Raw genomic sequence first — 18,570 nt, 5'->3', positions numbered from 1 at the left:
CATGAGTGTTATAGCCGTTATTTCAAGGCAGTATATACGGAGTGTCTACAGAATAATCGAGCGACAAAATCCTATCGATATTATGTATCTAAAATATATTCTCAAAAATTATTTATCCAATCGGCTGTAGTAGTAACAAAATCCATAAATAAAGAAAAGTTTCAGCTATATCTTGTGCGAACGATTCAAGAGTAATCTCTACTTATTGAAGTACTATTGATAAGGCATAATGTCATATCTTATTATCGATAAGAACACCACTTATTAAGTCCGTTGCATTGAATTCTCATATTTGACGGAGCCGGACAAGCTGACCTTGGCAGTGGCGTTGACTTATGCGGCCTCAAATCGCAACCAACCGTCGAGGCGCGCCATACTAACACATGGTCTAACTAATATAATATATAAGTACTACAAGTAACCTACTATATCTTGACGCGCATGTAACAGATGTTGCGATATATCATTTTATCGTTTAACGTTTTTTCCACTATTTATATCTTTGACACGTCATCAAACGACCATGGTTTCATGGATCCGTTAACAAATATATTGAACGCGTTTGTATAGTCGCATGTCCAGACAACAGGAAAACTTACGCTTAGGTTCAACATACTAATGCCCTCCTATTAAAGTCGATTACACAAATTTTATTTATCGGAAAGGGTAAATAATTGACCACAAAACCATGTAAAGTATTTAAAACAATGACGCCCTTGTATGATAACGAGTATAGGAATTGAATTTAAAATGTATGTTTTAAAAGTAGTGTTTATATAATGATTTCATGTGAATGAAATAATTTCCATTTCATTTTTTGTTGAACATATATTTCTTTTTATTGTGGGAAAAAAATATTTGCCAATATTGTGCACATTTATCAAAATATAATATTTTATCATATTAAATACGACACGAACTATCGAGGCTATAGAAATGTTAAACAACGATGACCTTGTTACTTTAATCAGCCAAAAAATTTAAAGACCACTAGGCAACTTTCTTTTTAATCTTTGAAAAGTACTCAATACTTATTGTATCTGTATTTTAAGCTGTCATTACGTTTTAGTTATGTACACAGGTGTAGTATTTAAAGGCTATACGTTATGTGGGTGATGACCTCCTTCTAAAGAACAGCTTGGCAGCTGGTTTATAAACAGTTTATTTAAAATTTAGACTTTTATATTTAGTCATCAATGTAGTCTATTAATCTAATAAAAGTACTTCAGTTTATCTCGTTTACATTATATATATGAAAGTGTGGTAGAGTAATAAATTTATAAATTAAATCATAAAAGAGGATGTATAAAATAATATATATTTTTTTTTATTGAAAGTTTCGTAGATAATCATCGAGTATAATTTAAAAGTATTTTGGATACCTATATCAATTTGAAATTAAAAAATTGAAATAGAAGATGACGTTTGTCACAAACTCAAAAGCAATTAAACGGCGTAAGTATAACTTATACAAGAGAGCGTTCTTTCGAGCATGGCGCCCAGCCATATTGAATTACTACGAGGCCGTACTCGAGCTTAATACGAAAGGATACTCTAAGGTTAAACGCAGTAGCGTCACGCACAAACTTTAATTAAACCTTAATTTTCCAATTGGCATTTTGAATTTTGGTCTTTAGTACTCTTACATTTTATTTACTTTATCGACACGTGGGTTTCTGTCCAATGGAATCACAATTTTAATGAGTAAACGTTCATATCTATTTGGTGGTAGAGCTGAGTAGATATTCATCAGATATTTTATCACCAATACTAAGTATTGTTAAATAGAAAAACACCTAATTATTAGAAAAAAAAAACAAAAATGTAATATTAATTTTCTTATAATAAGTTTTAAATGCGTTAAATGACAAAAAGAAGTGTTATCTAAGGAGCATGGCATTCTCTCGTAATTTGCTTACACGGTAATCTTACACAGTAGCTTATTATGGGTAAGCTATTTTATTGCTACATCATGTGCTAAGAATGGCGCTCCTAAGGCTAAAAAAGCAAAGGACTTTTTTACGCGACAGTATTGCACCATATGGTCTTGATAGTTGACGACAGTCATGTCCATAAAAGCTTTTACGTTGTTCGCTTGTAAACCACGCACTTATAGAAGCGCTATACACATTTATGAAATAAACCGCTTTTCAACTTCTGATGTAATAGTCACTAATGCGTCTGCGTACTTCTGATTGTTTATAAAATATACGGCTTACAGCGTCGTCGTGAGAAGCCTGGAATAATCTAATACAAATATTATTGGATTGATATCATTCCCACGAAAGACCAAAAAGTAGAATTTTTAAAGTTATTGAACAATATGGCTGCACTGCGATCGAATAATGTAATATGAGAAGCTTTTACGTTAGACCGTCACAACGACCGGATGTAGTCATAGATTTGGTTGAAGACGGATGTGTCGCCATTTGCATGCGCGTCGCGAACCACTAACAATGCGCAGAAGGGACTAGCACCAGAATAATGAGTATGGGGGATACAATTTAACAAAATTAAATAGATACTTAATATATTTACTATACGTTAAACTTAAGAAATTGTGTAAATTTAACTATATATTTTTATTTATTTAAGAGAAATTTTGTACTTACTTTTTATAGATAATCTAGTTATTAATAGAGTAGTATTAATTTATAAATAAGTTAATTCTAAGTGTTTTATGTACATTTTTTATTAACAGCCGTATATCACTGAAACTAATTTCCGTTGCGATATAGTGTGCATTTGATCACACATACATACATACTTCCTTTGATAATACTGACTATGAGTATTTTATAATTTACGTCGGTGAAATGGCTTGCTTGTTATTGATCGTTAAAAGTGCTCAATTTTGTAGGACATAATCGTTTTGATATGAACCCAGTATCAGTATTGTTATCTCTCGATATAAATATATTTATGTAACTTTAGTTACATTTTTTTCATACCTACGACATGACCAACTAATGTGTGTTAAGAAAATATAAATATAACAAAAATGAGTCAAAGCTTAATTTCAGCCACTCGGTAAAGTCAAATGAAAAATTAAAGTGCTGGCTTGAATCCAAAGAATTTGCAAGAAAGGTCTCCATGAAAGTTTTGTTGGTACATATAGAGAAAGTTGCACATCATTCGAATTAAGAATTATACCTACATCGTCCGAGTAATGAGCATTTCTATGAGAGCAGAATGGTACTGTGAGTGGTCATATGTAGGGCGCCAGCGCGGCCGACTGCCGGCCTCAAAGCCTGACCGGTTGCCATCTTTGGCAGTGACCGGTTTGTGACCATACGCTATGTACATATCACTTTAATTCTTCAAGAACACATTAAAAATACGAAATATCATATAATCGTAATCATAGTCACATAAGAAACACATAGTCGAGCGATTCAGGGAGTTTTTTGGGACGGTATGTGTCTATCAGAAGTCAATATGTTTAGAAGTAGACGATAATTATGGCTAAGTCGAGTCTTTTAACCGGTACACTCGTACTGTCATCCTCCCTCGCGGTATACGAGGTGAGTCACGAGCAGCCGACAGGCAGGCAGGGCTAACGACTGACGGCTGATTCACTGCACGCTTACTATTATGCACATATTGATGCCGCAGGTAACTGAGTCGCTATTGTATGCTGGATGCTATTGTGCCGCCAAACTTTTGAGGTCCCCTAACCAATTGTTAGCGCCTTATTGTGTTATTGTTCTGCGGGACGAACGCGTAGGTTTATTATTTCGATTGGAACAATAACATAACTATTTGAGTCCACACACTATTCGATAGCTTAAGTGAAACATTTAAATATCCTGCAAATTACTTTTATGTTGCGGAACAAATTGAATAAACTTCACGGACTCTTTATTTTATAAAATGTATATTATAAAGTACTGTTAGTAAAATTATTATTTATGTCTTAATGAGATTAAAAATGAATAATTGTACATAATAATTCGACAAGTTTTTATCAGCCTTCTCAGGTGGTAGGGTACCATATTAACATTCACTAATTGGGTACACGAAACAGTTCGTGTTTGTTCTGACGTCAGTCTCCGGCATTTCTATACATATTCAAAAATAATATATTTATATGTATAGCAAAATTATTATGAGTCATTACAATATAATAAGTATTTTAAATATTAATATTAACAAAATAGCTATTTTCAATCCCAAACAAGTTACAAAACTATAATTATATCGCATTTGAAATATAAAATAAATTCATGTGTTGATTATGTTTTAAATATGTTAATTTTTTAACGAATATAAACAATGTTTCAATAGTTCAAACCTTTGAATATAGTACGGTAACGCCATCTCTTGGGATCAGTAGAAACTATTTTATTTTTTTATGACTAGCGGTTACGTTTTACGATTAATTTTAAAAGTAAGATATTAGGTAGTCTGCTTTGTTGTATTAATATTTAAAACAATTACTACAATACGTTGCAGCGATATTAAAACTTGCAATTTTAATAGATTTTATTTTTAGTTTAACTCTGTCTATACCTATATAAATGACAAGGAAGGTGGGTGTAACGTGTTTACATCTTGTAACGTAATCATCCGTGCGAGAGCGGAGTACTTTACATAGTAGCTACGTTATGACGTCAGATTTATATGTAAAATTTTCCATCTCTGATTTATTTGGTAAACCTTGTAATTATGGTTTGAATTACTTGGATGTAGTACGATTAAAATGTTAATTATGATGCACTTATGATAAACATTTTAATTGTGATAACACTGAGATATATTTTTATTTAAAAACTGTACTCTTATAAATCTTGGCATATCGCAGCTACCAATAAAGTAGTAAAATGTAACATTCATATTTAATATATGTGTAGTATACAGTGTTCAAAGTTATTTATATTTAATTTTATATTTTAGATATATCTAAATATTGTTGATGTAATTATGGGATTTGTGCCATATGTCAACGAAAATTGATTTTCTAATACCTAATAAGATTTGGGGCATTATTAAACTCTCTGAAATGGTGATTATATTAGAATTTGAAATTTAAGTGCTGCACCGATCATTGGAAAAAAGAGACTATTTCTTAAGAGACATAGTCTCTTTTTTCCAATGATCGGCTAGTTATACTGATTAACTCTTTTTGAAATTGGAACACCACAATACAAGATAGTGTTGTTTAGTGGTAAAAAACATGATTAATGGTTGCTGTCTGCCCAGGAGGGCTTGCACAAAGCCTTTCCACCAAGTGAAGTTTTGTCCTCTTAATTTGTTCGATCATGTCAGAATGAAATAAAGAATCCGTTTAAAATCGAATAATTTCTTGCGTTATTTATACTTTTATCATTATTTATATTTTAATATATTGTCTTAGATCTGATTTAGTATTTAATTATTTTTAAATAATAGTTGTATATATTAGGTAAAGATAATTAGTTTGCAACATCTTTATTACTTTGAAGTTTTTACTTCAAGTAAAATTTGTAGCGGTTAGCCTAAAATTGTATTGTATATGAATACATGGTGTTTTACAATTACAAATTGAATTAACCTCTATATATTACAGAATAAATAATATAAAGCATGATCAATAAAATATTGCCAAATATCTTATTTACTGTACATTGTTATATTCATTTAAATTAAAATATTATCACATAACATTTAATTAATTGCTTATACATTTCATTCAATTATTATTGAATATTTTGGTTACGTTATTATTCTATAATCAAAACAAAAACAATAAAATTTCTATAGTATTATAAAAAACTGCTGCCATTTTCTTACATTTTCTTAATTTTAAACCTATGTGTGCGTTGAATGACTGTAGACGGCAAGGAATCGTTTCGCCCATTTTATGTACCTATGTGTTCTATTATATAGAGAATATGTTTGACTTCTTACTTTTTTAATGTGTGTATCGTTTTTAAACATTTGTCATTATAGTAGTTATTTAAAGGGAAACTCTGAAACCGCTGAATCCCTAATGTAATTACAATACTTATTATTTTTTTAGATACACATTGTAGCAAGTACAAGATATGCTTACATAACTATAAATATAAGCTTAAATAACTATCTTAAGTTTATCGATTTTCATTGCAAATAGTATTTATTTCAATGACCTGCAAAGTCGACTAAGGAGCGAGTAGATAGAGTATACAATATAAGCTCATTAATATATAGGTAGATATAAATCCTTTTAATTCATATTTGTATATATTTAAGGACTTAATGTTATTAATTATTATGTAAATAAATTATTTATTTATGTTTTTAGGTAGATATTATTTTAGTTATATTATATTAATATGTACAATTATTTTCGAGTGATTTAAATTTATTTTTATGCCGGATTAAAGAGAGAGAGTCTAATAACTGCTTACTTCCCATTTTTTTGTAAAAACCTAATTTTTGATGTAAAGAAAGTGCTTAATATTAACATAAAAACAATTGCCGTTACTAACTTACTATCGAATGACAATAAAGTCAGTAAATTTGTAATATAATTACATTACGATATTATATAGCACAGTATTTCTTAAACTATAAATGTGCTATTAAATGTGTAATTTAGATGCTTCCTTTATCGAGTATTTCTGTTTTAGTTTCACATAAAAAATGATAAAATGTCTGTGTAAGTAAAACTTACAAAAAGACAAAATTGTTGAAATTTATAAAATAAAAAAAAAAATCCTTTTAATTACCTTTTCGTATTAATAGACTTGTAACTCTTCGTAGTGCTTCTCTGGGTGACTTCTGAAAGAACTTGGGCGTTAAGTTCGGAGGTAGAGTAAGGGGTTTTCTTGCGCCCGAAGTTTCCCACGAGACGGGATGGTCCGCCACCATCTTCGACGAAGTTGTTATTCTGTCCAAATGCTCGGTGGAAGCTGGCCTGTTTAAATAACAAAAATATACTCAATATATATGATGAGAATAATAAATGATGTTTTCTTATCAGAAATTAAAATCACCAAGATTATAACTTGCGTAAGAAATTATTTTTTTTTATTTAAAAAAATGCGTAAAATAATCGCTTATATTTATAAAAAATGTCTGCGTATTATTTTTACTTTAATATTAGAGGCGGAAATATTTATTTAATATTTAATTAATAAATTATTTTTATTCTCTGAATTTCAAGGACTAGTTAACTAAGCAGGATACCTATTTAGTACACTTGTACGTATACTAACTATATTAGGTATATTATAGGTCCATTCACTGTTAACTCATTCTTATAATTCGATGGGATACCGACCGGAAAGATATTAGACGTTAAAACTTTATCTCCACGTGCTACGATTCAGAATTCAATACCTTGAGATCTATATACTGTGTGAGTGAGGCAGTAGGTTCCATTCGGACCCGTCGAACTGTAGTTACTGGTATCCACCGAACCGGGGGATAAAAATTACACTTAACCGATCTCATCAGTGAAAGTTAATATTACTAATTTCTGAGAAACTAATATTGTTAATAATAGTGTTCTTAATAACAAATAAGACAGTGTGAGTGAGTGTGTTTAATGTATAGTAACAGCCTGTAAATGTCCCACTGCTAAGATAAGGGTTTTTTTTCCTTTTAAGGTTAAGGTTTGGCGCCTATTCCAAAACCTATCCGCATTACAGCAGTGACACGCGGGTTTTTTTTCACAACTGAGTCGTTAATTATGCACATTGGTTGCCTAGACTTGAAACCGCAGTCATTGGTTAGAATTCTAAGAACTAGATCTAGTACAGTGAGTGTAAGTGCAGCCATATAAAGTTCATGCCTACCCATCTGAAACCATCTTTGGATGTGCATCGCACGTATGTTTTGATAAATAGCAGTTCAGATAGTTCTTTATATGTATTTACATAGAATCGCATAGAAACGCCGGACGTTGATAAAAATGATAATTGTGCAAGAAGTTTGCAATGCGTGTGGCGTCCAGTGAGTGGCGTTCGTGAGACGCATACGACTAAGTTTCAATGTCAATGTCTAACTTATTCAATTGTAGTTTTACGAACACTATGGCGTTGACTAAAATAATCCAGAAATAGCGAATGTTATCAACTATAATAGCCTATTCCAGTCACAATAGGACAAAACCAAATAAACAATATGAACTGGATTAATCTATGATATTTATGTTTTTAATACTTTAGAATTAAAATTTAAGTAAGTATAAGTAGTTTAGTGTAGCATTGTTATTATGAAAAAGTATATATTAATCAAAAACTCAAAAGTTGTGCACAACATAGCTGAGCTATTAAGAAATCGTATTAAATACGTAACCCTAAGGTTTTTTTAATTTCCACTACGATTGGAATACGCTGTATATGTATGCGGTTTGTTGTAATCCGGAGATAAATTTCATGAGTCAATTGATTTTGCTTCAAAAAGAATCGTTAACTTCAGTAGGCATTTCCTGCACCTTCATTTATCTTTGTTTTGTAGATTAATTTATATATTAATAGAAGCCGTAATCAGTATGGTTTATAGGTGCGCCCTGCGGTACTTTAAATTGATTATTGGCGTGCATTAGTGAGTGACGCTCGTGCTGACAAGATGCCTTGGTGTGTATAAAACAACTAAGAGTAAATACATCAAAATACACAAAATAGGTTATATTGGTTAAGTTTATTTTATTGAGAACGAATAACTATAACGCACCACAGCGACTAAGGTCTCCTCTCCTTTTAAAAATTTGGTTTGAATTTTATTCCACTACGCTGTTCTAATGCGCCTTAATGGATAAAAATGTATAGGCACTATATTCAGACAGGGTTTTTTTTCGGGAATCTACCTATTTTCACGGACTCCAGTACAAGTAGTAGTATGCACTTGCAAACATTGACAATTTCCAGACTCTGGATAGACAGTTGTGTTCCTTTCTAGACGTATTAAGATGCATTAACTCCATTAGACTTATCATCTACATGTGTATCAACTTATCTATACTAACTAACTATCATTTTCCTATTTAACGAGTCTGATCACGAGGTCCGGCAAAACCTTCGTCGGGCCATTAAAATGCAATTAGATTTTTCAGTTAGATATCCTCAGTATCAGCCCGAAGTTTTCAAGTTGTCAGTCAGTCAGTAAGTCAGTTAACATTGTGCATTGGAAAGCACGTAACTAAAGTTTTTGGTCATACGCCTGAACTCTAACTGGTGGTATCGAATTGCTGTTCCATTGGATTATGAAATAAAGAGTGCGTTAGGTTTGCGCACACTCTTGCACATTATAATATGTCCTGCGTAGTCAGCTAAATTACTTCTTGGACATTTTCGTCATTAACTGATTGATTTCTGTTATTATGATAAGAAAACCTATTTAATTATTTTAGTTTAAAATAAAAAAATCGTTGAGAGCCGTACTCGTACGAGTTTACTCGTGTTATTTAATCGAGAGCCTGCTTTGCATTAATATTAAATAGATGCGAATATGAATTATGATAATAAACAAAATGATGTTCTGATAATTACCTATGTCTCTGACGAGGGTACCATCCTCGCGGCGGTCCACCTAAACGAAGCAAGTCCGCGCCAGTGCAGACTCCTGATGTGCCCATCACAGACCCACGGCCGTAACCTCCTAATGTAGCACTGCTTCCTGTTAAAAGTGATAAATAGTTATTAAATATTACTAATTCATCTAAACATCTGTAGTAGTATACGTACAACAAAGGAAAACTGATAACACCTAGTTTCCGACTTCTCAAAGTTAATACATCCTTCTCAGGAAGTAAAACAGGAAGGGAAATCATTGAATTGTTTTTTTTAAACATAAATAAATAAGGCATATTATATTTAATACAAGATTATATCAATAATAAAAAAGCGTGGATTTAGTATTTGTTGATTTTTAGGCAGGACAATTATAAATACATTTAAATGTACTTTATGAACATACTCTAATCAAAATGGTGGAGTAAGAGTAACTACTGAGTTTCTTGCCGGTTCTTCTCGATAGAATCTACTTACCAAATCGGTTTATCTATACATTTAATTCAACACTCTAACATGACTTTTTGTTGATTCAAAAGTGGTTTTATGAGTCTACATGAAATTACCTACTTATCACAATATTCTTATATTAATTTTTGACAAATGTGAATAATGTGTGACCAATGTGAACAAATAATAAAAATTAGTGGACAAAATATCCAAGTGACCGTATTTTGAAAACTGCCAATGAATGGATATATTATATTATATTCCCTTCCCCATAGGAAGAAGAAAAAAGCGATGATAAAATGAAAAAAGTTAAATTCATATACACTTACAAAATCCTAAAGATCTATGAAAAACCGAAGACAAAAATCTGTTGCATTTTGTATAATATATCTTTATACGAAAAAGCGAAATAGAAGACATTGTATATTTAATTATGTTTCATATTGTTTCAATAATTACCCACTCTTTAATATATTTAAGTTGGGTAGTGAGTTCACATGTTTATTTTAAATACTTAAATTTTTGTATGTACGCCACAATTTTTGGAAAATTATTTTACGTTTACACGAACTTCTTCTGCAGAACTAATATTTGTAATTGAGACTACATTTACGATTATACTAGGAGTTTGTGTAAGTCCGTCTGGAAAAGTATCAACTTCTCCTCAGATATTTTACAGACAATCTCCAATAATTAGTATTGTTGTATTTCGGTTTCAATGACGAGTGATTTGAAATAACAGGCACCATCATCTACTCTACAAGTTATTTTAAGTTTTATAAACAAAAAAGAACAAGTAACTGTGTATTGGACCCGTAGTTCCTGAAATTATTTATCAACTAGTGACCCGCCCCGGCTTTGCAGAGGTGCAATTTGTTAATAAAGAAAATGAGAATTCTATTTAGCAAGAGAATATTTAATAGATATATTATATTGATTTATTGTTTTGTTCCTTATGTCAAAATAAAATTAGAATTAAAGTAACAATTAAGTAAACTAAGGGTGAAACCTGACTATCCGTTTCGCAACGACCGATGTTTTCGTTGCAGATAATTTTGGAAACGATTTATCTTCTAAAATGTTCATTCGAATGTTATAGTGTCAAAGACACTAAACTTCCAAGATGACTAATATATTTACCTGAATAAGAATTAAAAATTAATCGGAGAAAATGTAATATGTAATAGATAAAATTAGTTTAATAACTAAGTATGTGACTAACTAAATATATGAAAAAACTTTCCTCGTTTGTTGCTCTTTCTATTCATGAAAATCGTATCGTAAAATGCTTTGTGTGTTTGAGAAGAAGAAAGAAGAACAGAGATGGGTAAAGAGATACAGGCAGACTTCGAAGCATCAATAGCGTAATGGTTTAATGATTGTCTAGTGATGTCGCAGGATCAATAATGACCACTTGGGCCAAAAAAAAGAAACAGAACAGGACTTTGTTTTATATTATACATAGATTTGGTAGTTTCGACTGAGATGCTTTATGTTCAGAGATGGTTTTCTAAAACGCTTTCGAATTTTTTAGTTCTATAAATGGTGTTCAAACTATTATATATGTTCCTTGTCTGATAACATTCGCGTTTTAGAGGTTATTTGTCAGGTTCTGATAACATTATTTATTTTATATAGAGATCAAAACACAAATTTAGGAAACTGTAATGGCTCTTACCAGTTTCAATTACATATTTATTATTTGCATATATTATTGCAATAATCGCCCTTAACTTAACCTTAACCTATGAAACGTGTACAGGTATCTTAGTGGCAGGATGTAAAACTAACATATAAGAGAAATATATATATTAACTTATTGTTTTCCCGTTTATTTTGCTTATATTTTTAAGTAATTATATATTTAAGCAAACTGTGTTGAGATATATTTTATTATAGTAGTAACGTTTAAAAAAGAGGAAATACTGTGATTCCCTTCGAGATAACAATATAAAATTTTGTCCTTGCAATTTATTTTCTACAGATGAAAACATATAATTTTTTTAAAAGTAAAGGCGGGACGGGCAATTAGGCTACCTAATGTTAAGTGATCTCCACGGCTCCTAGACATCGACGCTTTAAGAAATATTAACTATTCCTTACGTCTCTTGTGCTCGTAGAATATCAGATGAGATGGTGGTACTCAGAACACAAAGGGTTTGCACAAAACCCTACCAACACGTAACTGTTAGTAAGTTTTAATATTTTATCAAATTGACGAGATGTCTTATTACTACTTAATAATAATAACATTAATAAAAAATTATAACTATGTTCTTTTAAATAAAAAAAAAAAACATATAAAGTTATTTTTTTAAGATTGTTTAGTATTTTCCACAACTTGATTAAATAGAGATATAATTATGTTTTTTTTTAACATAGCTTGGTGAGATGTATCTGCCTTACGTTATTTCCACGAATTGTTACTAGCGGAAAGTAGGCTATAAGTTGAATTAAAAAAAAAAAAAAACTTTTTGAAAAATAAGTGAAATAGATAGATAGATATACTGTTTTATAAAAACAATTGTAAGAACAAGCGAATATAGTAATCAAACCTATAGTCTGCATAGAGTTAACGACGTTGCTCCGCGGCGTGCCCGTGGAGTTCCGCGGCGGCGTGCGCGGCACGTCGCAGCCGCGGGCGAACACCGGCGTCTCGGGCAGGCTCGCCGACGTCTGCAGCTGGCCGCGCACGCTGGCTTCGCGGCTCTGGCGCTGGAGAGTTCGCCGTCTGGCACCGCTCGCCCCCGTGTCTGAAAGATTCGTATGACGTGTTTAAACATTCCGAAAGATTTATTGTAAAATGCATTGTTAATATTAATATTATTTATTGTATACCGCAAGCACAAATATATGAGGACTAAAGAAATATACATATATTATGATTTAAAAAGTATTGCTCGTGGTCGAAATGATTACTTTTATTCTTTCTGGAATAAGACTATAATTTATGCTGTTTGTACTTCTATTTTTAATTTTTGTTATATGATGTGATGTATGATAGAGAGCAAATTTTATTCTATATAAAAGGTAGGCGGGCGGGCGACGGTGGTCACACCATCGCCTATAGTGATTGACGTTGGTAGGTATAAGAAATATTAAACATTCCTTACATCGCAGTGCTCTACCGACCTTGGGAAATAACATGTTATGTCTGCTGTCCCTGTAGCTACACTGACTACTCACTTTTCAACCCAGAACGCAACAATACTAAGCATTGCTGTTTGATGGTAAAATAAAATAACAAATACTTTTCTTACCAGTAGGTAGTGTACGCCTGTCGGTAGAGCCACTTTTGAAATTACTGTTTCTTCTATTTTTATTATAACTAGTCTCCATCGACCTCGTTTTAAGACTGTTCGTAGTATCGCGGTGTGGAGGCACTGCTGGGGGTTCTGATGGCCTGTAAACGACGATTAAATAAATTTTATTTTTATCGAAACGTATGTAACAATCTACAAGAATAAAAGAAAGTGGATTTTATGATAAGCATAAACTTTGATTTTACAATGTCTCTTTTTACGCTAAAATAACTTGTCGAAACCAACATGATAATAACAAAGTATTTCTTAATAAAGCACACTTTTGTATACCTTCTTCTGGATTCCATTGTTGGAGTCGGTAGAGTGTCGGCTTTTCTCCCATGACGTCTTTCCGTAGGTTGCATAATTTCAGTGTACTCGTCCTCTACCTCTTGCACTGGCGACGGTGGTAAAGGTGGAAACTTTGGAGATTCTGGTGTTTGTGGTAAAGGTCCCATTTCGTGACCCATGCTCGGGGATGGTGGCAACTGATTATGTCTGTAGGAATGTTCAACTATTTGTACATTAAGAGGGAAATCTCCGCCACTAGACACTGCAGAATCAGAGGAAGAAGGTTGCCTTATAAGACCCACTGGAACATCTTTTGCACTGGTAGATTTGTGCATACTATTTGACCTCCTTCCTGACGATCGATCGCGGCGCTCAATTGACCTCTGAGTCTGAATTTCATTGTGGCTTGAAGATTTTTGAATGTCGTGTCTCTTTTGTTTCTCTCTAGAGCTATAGCGGAAACTGTTTTCTAAGATATCTTTAGATATATCATCACAGTATTCGTCCTTATGGATATTCCAGTCTTTGGGTAAATATGGAGTAAAATGTTTTTGGTCCCGACCTTGGCTAAGTATAGCACTAATATTATTTTCAATTTTGCGAAGTGGTGATGTTTCACCGCTTGATCCTGGTTCCCCACTTTCCTGGTCTTCCTCTTCCTCAACGGTGGTTATAAGAGCCTGACGGCTTGCACTGTTGCTATCTCCTTCAGCTCCTAGGCTTGGTAGAGATATTACTCGTACCATATTGGGAGGTACAGTTGAAAGTTCGCTAACAGTTTCATTGCATTCCGTCTGCGGTGTTTCTTCTACTTTACCTTCTTTAATTAGTGATTGGATGTTATCAAAAGTAGAAGAATATTTTTTGAAATCAGTAAACCTATTCTGTGGAGATAATTTACTTTGAGTACTATTACTCTTGGAACAAATAACGGTTTTATCACTATTTAGCTGTCTACTTTTAGGACTATGACCATAATACTCAGGGTTGATGTATCTATCTTGGGCATTGTTGAGATCCAAACTTAGTCTTGACTTAGGAGAAGTAATTTCTTTACTTAATCTAGAATTCGGAGTACAAAGATCAATACTATATCTAGAGTTTGGCGTATTTAATTCACGACTCAACCTCGAGTTCAAATCAGCACTATACCTTGATTGGGGTAAACTTAAGTCTGAACTCGGCCTAGAATTATAGGAACCAACAGATCCTGATCCACTAATTGAAATACTCGAACCATCTATAGATTTCTCAAAACTTCTATTCAAACTATGACTTTGTGAAAGATTATTGGCGTTAGGTTGTGCTTTATTAATTGCATTCTTATTGAAGCTCGGTAACTGCTTTCTATTCTTTCCTTTTCGAATAACATAAGTGCCTGAGGCAAGATCCTGAGCACGACGATGTTCGGTTTCTGCATCAGAAATAGGTGAAGCTAGGGGCTCACACTGAGATATTGGCGGTGGTGGCGGCCAATACTCTTCACCCCAATCATCGTCTACTCTTTGAGGTATAGAGCTTGTGCTTGAATGTGATTGGTCTCCAGATTTTCTTCTTCTCCTTCCTATAACCTATAATAATGACACTTGACATTAATTAAACAATTATTAAATTTTATATCACATATTGAATCATTATTATTATTGTATAAATGTTGAAATTTTGAGTGCAATTTTATACTTCTCGATAAAGCTTTTACTAATAACATACCATTGATATTATAACGCATATTTGCGAAATAGGTTTATGTCAATTTTAGATAGACGATTAAACTATAAATACTAATGAAACTTTTGACAAATTTTACTATAGTACAGATTAACATTAGGAATTATACAATGTAAATAATTGTAGTCTAATTTACCTTTGTACTTCCTGGCGTGAGTAATGGATCATCACCATCGAGAGACACTTCCCAGGCTATGGAATTGCGTTTCGAAGGCGTGCTAACTGCGGGCGGTGGCGGTGGAAACGACTCTTCCAGCGAATCGTCTGAAAAATGTTCTTCGTCGTTACTCCTATTCGAACCTCGCATCTTGCAACTCTCCATTATGTCCTCCGATGATCCTCTACACACTTCTCTATGCCTCTCCATAGAACTGGCGAGAGTCCGCGGAGGTATTTTGCTTTTGGGCGATAGTAATTCTTCTTCCGATTTGCTATCACGTTTACCATTGTTCTTTTTATCGACAGTTTTGGTGATACTCGAGGGCGATATTTTGTATGTTGGAGAGTGAGATTGTCGATTGTATTGTATATTTGGTCCAGGGTATATAGTGACTGGATGTTCATTATAGGGCTTGTCATTAAAATCGCTTGAGAAGCCCATGAAAGGAAACACAGGTGGATTCTCAAAACTTGGTGATTTTTTTAAATTAATGGGCGGAGCTGCGGAGTGCCTTGGAGGAAGCCATGTTGGAATGACTTCTGATTGAGGCGGTCGGGAACCATGTTGTAATGAAGAGAATTTATAGGGAGGAACTGGCGGCTGCTGCAGCTGGAAACCATTTGTTTCAATATCTTTATCCCACCCGTATGGACGTTGGTGTTTAGTTTTCGGCTGAAATTATTTTTTATGCATGAATATATAAATATATTTACATTTGACTTCAGAAAGAAAAATACATATTGGTTAAAATGCAATTTTATTGGAAACTATGAAACTTCTGAATAACTCACAAACGTAGTTTGAGTCGCGGTTGTTATTCCGTTTACGCTTATTATCGAGTCTAATTTCTCTTCGGCTTCACACCGCTCAACTGAAGTTGTTCGTTTTGCAGAATTTGCAGGTGATACTCTGTAAATAAAATTGTTACAAGTTTTAGTATAATACATATTTAAATTTAAAATGAATACACATTGGCTAATGGGCCACTTAGGATAAAAGTTTACGAAAGGGTAGTTTAAAAGGTTTCCACCGGTTAGATATTGGCTAGATAGATATTGGCACTAAGAAGTATTAAGCATTTCTTGCATAGTTAGTGTGTCACCAGGTGTGTCCTTATACATTATACCACTTAGTCCTGAAATGACAATGTATAAGTTATACAATGTACTGCTGTTTCATGGTCTACCGCTAACTTATTCCAATAAGTGAAGAGTGGAAGTTGGTTGAACATACTCATAATATGGTTTCACACAGGGCTCTACCGAGTTTTAAAGTGAATGTTTATTACTTTGGAAGTAAAGTTGAAATTATTCTTTCTGCTTCTTCTGGCGGTGGCGGTGAGCGTGGCGAGGGAGGGTCCGGTGGTGAACACTCCTCGCGCTCTTCCGTAGGTCGGAAACCCAGCGCGAATTTCGCTCTGAAATTAAATAATATTATTTTATTAATAACTTTAGTTTTGTTTCAAATAGGTAATTCGCATTGTTTCAACACAGGGAATTTTGTTTGACGAATTATTATTATATATTTCGTTTGTCGTTGTAGATTAATGATGTGAATTAGAATTCTGCTTAGAATATCCGAGCTAGCTATGGTTTGCTTTTGATATTTTATCTACAGGCTGCGCGTAACACATGGCAGTGTTCCATCTACCCGCGCCGTGATCGTCAGTGGGACTAAGAGGCTTTCCTGTATTCCGGGTACTCTTGCATATTGGCATAGGCGGGCCACCCGTCAGTCGAGCCCAGAGCCGTGATGGCCCAGTGGTTAGAACGCGTGCATCTTAACCGATGATTACGGGTTCAAACCCAGGCAAGCACCACTGAATGTGCTTAATTTGTGTTTATAATTCATCCCGTGCTCGGCGGTGAAGGAAAACATCGTGAGGTGTCATGTGTTTAATGTGTCTAATTTCAACGAAATTCTGCCACTTGTGTATCCACCAACCTGCATTGTAGCATTGTGGTGTAATTTGCTCCAAAAACCTTCTCCTCAAAGGGAGAGGAGGCCTTAGCCCAGAAGTGGGAAATTTACAGGCTGTTAATGTGGACCAACCGTCAAATCGTCATGGAAGTATGCGCAAGGGATCCTGTGATGTCGTTTTAAAAGTCGGAGTGGATACCACTGGTTTTTAATGGGTATTCCGGTGACTTGGTAACACTTATTTTAAGTTCCACATACCCGTAGATGAATGTTTTTACATTGGTACATGAACATCTTGCTTTAAGCGAAATCAGTAATATTGTAAATCACTACATATAATTATTTTTGGGTAATAGATCTGCCTCACCGTCTTCCGTTCATGCTCATATATCCATCGTCCTCGGAGGTGTGTCCGGCGAGTGGCGAATCGTCGTCAGTGGCGGGCGTGGCGGGAGTAGCCGGAGTGGCCGGCGTCGGCGGCGCACGCGCCTCCAATGACCGGGGCTCGCCTTCGTCGTATTCACTTAGCACCTGGTCCAAAAGTTCCAACGAACGCTGCACGTCGTCACACCCGCTGTAAATATTGAAATAAGGTAATGTTAGTACGAAACATATTTCATTACATAAGCAAAGTAAATATGTATATCTTCAATGGTAAAGTTCACAACATTTCTGCTTTCAAATAACATATAGCCGTAGAAGCTATACAATTTAAAAAAAAAATGTTATGAAACATCAATACCCTGTGAAAATATAATGTAATTAAAAGTACATACATTATTTTTGTTACATAATGTATAACTCTAGTATATAACAAGTTATAACTCTAGTATATAACATTATAGTATAATTCTATTATATTATATATTGTCTCATTTTGCGAGTTTGCTATTATGAGATATCGCTAAATCTAAGAATCTTGGATTATTCTATATCGGTAAGAGATACAGATGAATACAATTTTGGAGTTTGGGTTAATAGTGAATAAGTAATAAAAAAGAGGGAATACATATTTTTCCTTTAAACATTTAAAGTCAAACGTAAGCCTTATACTATAAAATATTCGTATATTGTTTATTGCAGTTGTTTTTATATCATAACAATAAGGAAACAATTTTAATACTTATTTCGCAGTGCGGATGATAATAAAACGGTAGAATTAACTTAAAAGGTAGCTAAGAAGGTCTTGGCAGTCAATTCCCCGAGATAATGTTAAATTGGACTCATTTCCTCTGGAAGC

General features: G+C 33.5%; 1 protein-coding gene across 2 annotated transcripts in view; it reads right to left on the bottom strand.

Moving 5' to 3' along the window:
* The window catches only part of LOC125076882, a 128,899-nt gene that overhangs the window by 13,461 nt on the left and 96,868 nt on the right, over nt 1-18,570 (bottom strand). For both annotated transcript variants that reach the window (XM_047688609.1, XM_047688608.1), the window contains 9 exons: nt 17,698-17,904; nt 16,699-16,827; nt 16,202-16,319; nt 15,387-16,082; nt 13,523-15,093; nt 13,190-13,332; nt 12,485-12,682; nt 9,459-9,585; nt 6,693-6,880 (listed from right to left, as the gene is read on the bottom strand). In XM_047688609.1, the coding sequence (XP_047544565.1) occupies nt 6,693-6,880; nt 9,459-9,585; nt 12,485-12,682; nt 13,190-13,332; nt 13,523-15,093; nt 15,387-16,082; nt 16,202-16,319; nt 16,699-16,827; nt 17,698-17,904 (3,377 nt within the window). The remainder of the gene's footprint in view (nt 1-6,692; nt 6,881-9,458; nt 9,586-12,484; nt 12,683-13,189; nt 13,333-13,522; nt 15,094-15,386; nt 16,083-16,201; nt 16,320-16,698; nt 16,828-17,697; nt 17,905-18,570) is intronic.

This window comes from Vanessa atalanta, chromosome 3, assembly GCF_905147765.1.
Source record: "Vanessa atalanta chromosome 3, ilVanAtal1.2, whole genome shotgun sequence".
Lineage (NCBI taxonomy): Eukaryota > Metazoa > Arthropoda > Insecta > Lepidoptera > Nymphalidae > Vanessa > Vanessa atalanta.
Note: the sequence above shows the minus strand (reverse complement) of the source record. Positions and strands in the feature narration are given on the sequence as shown.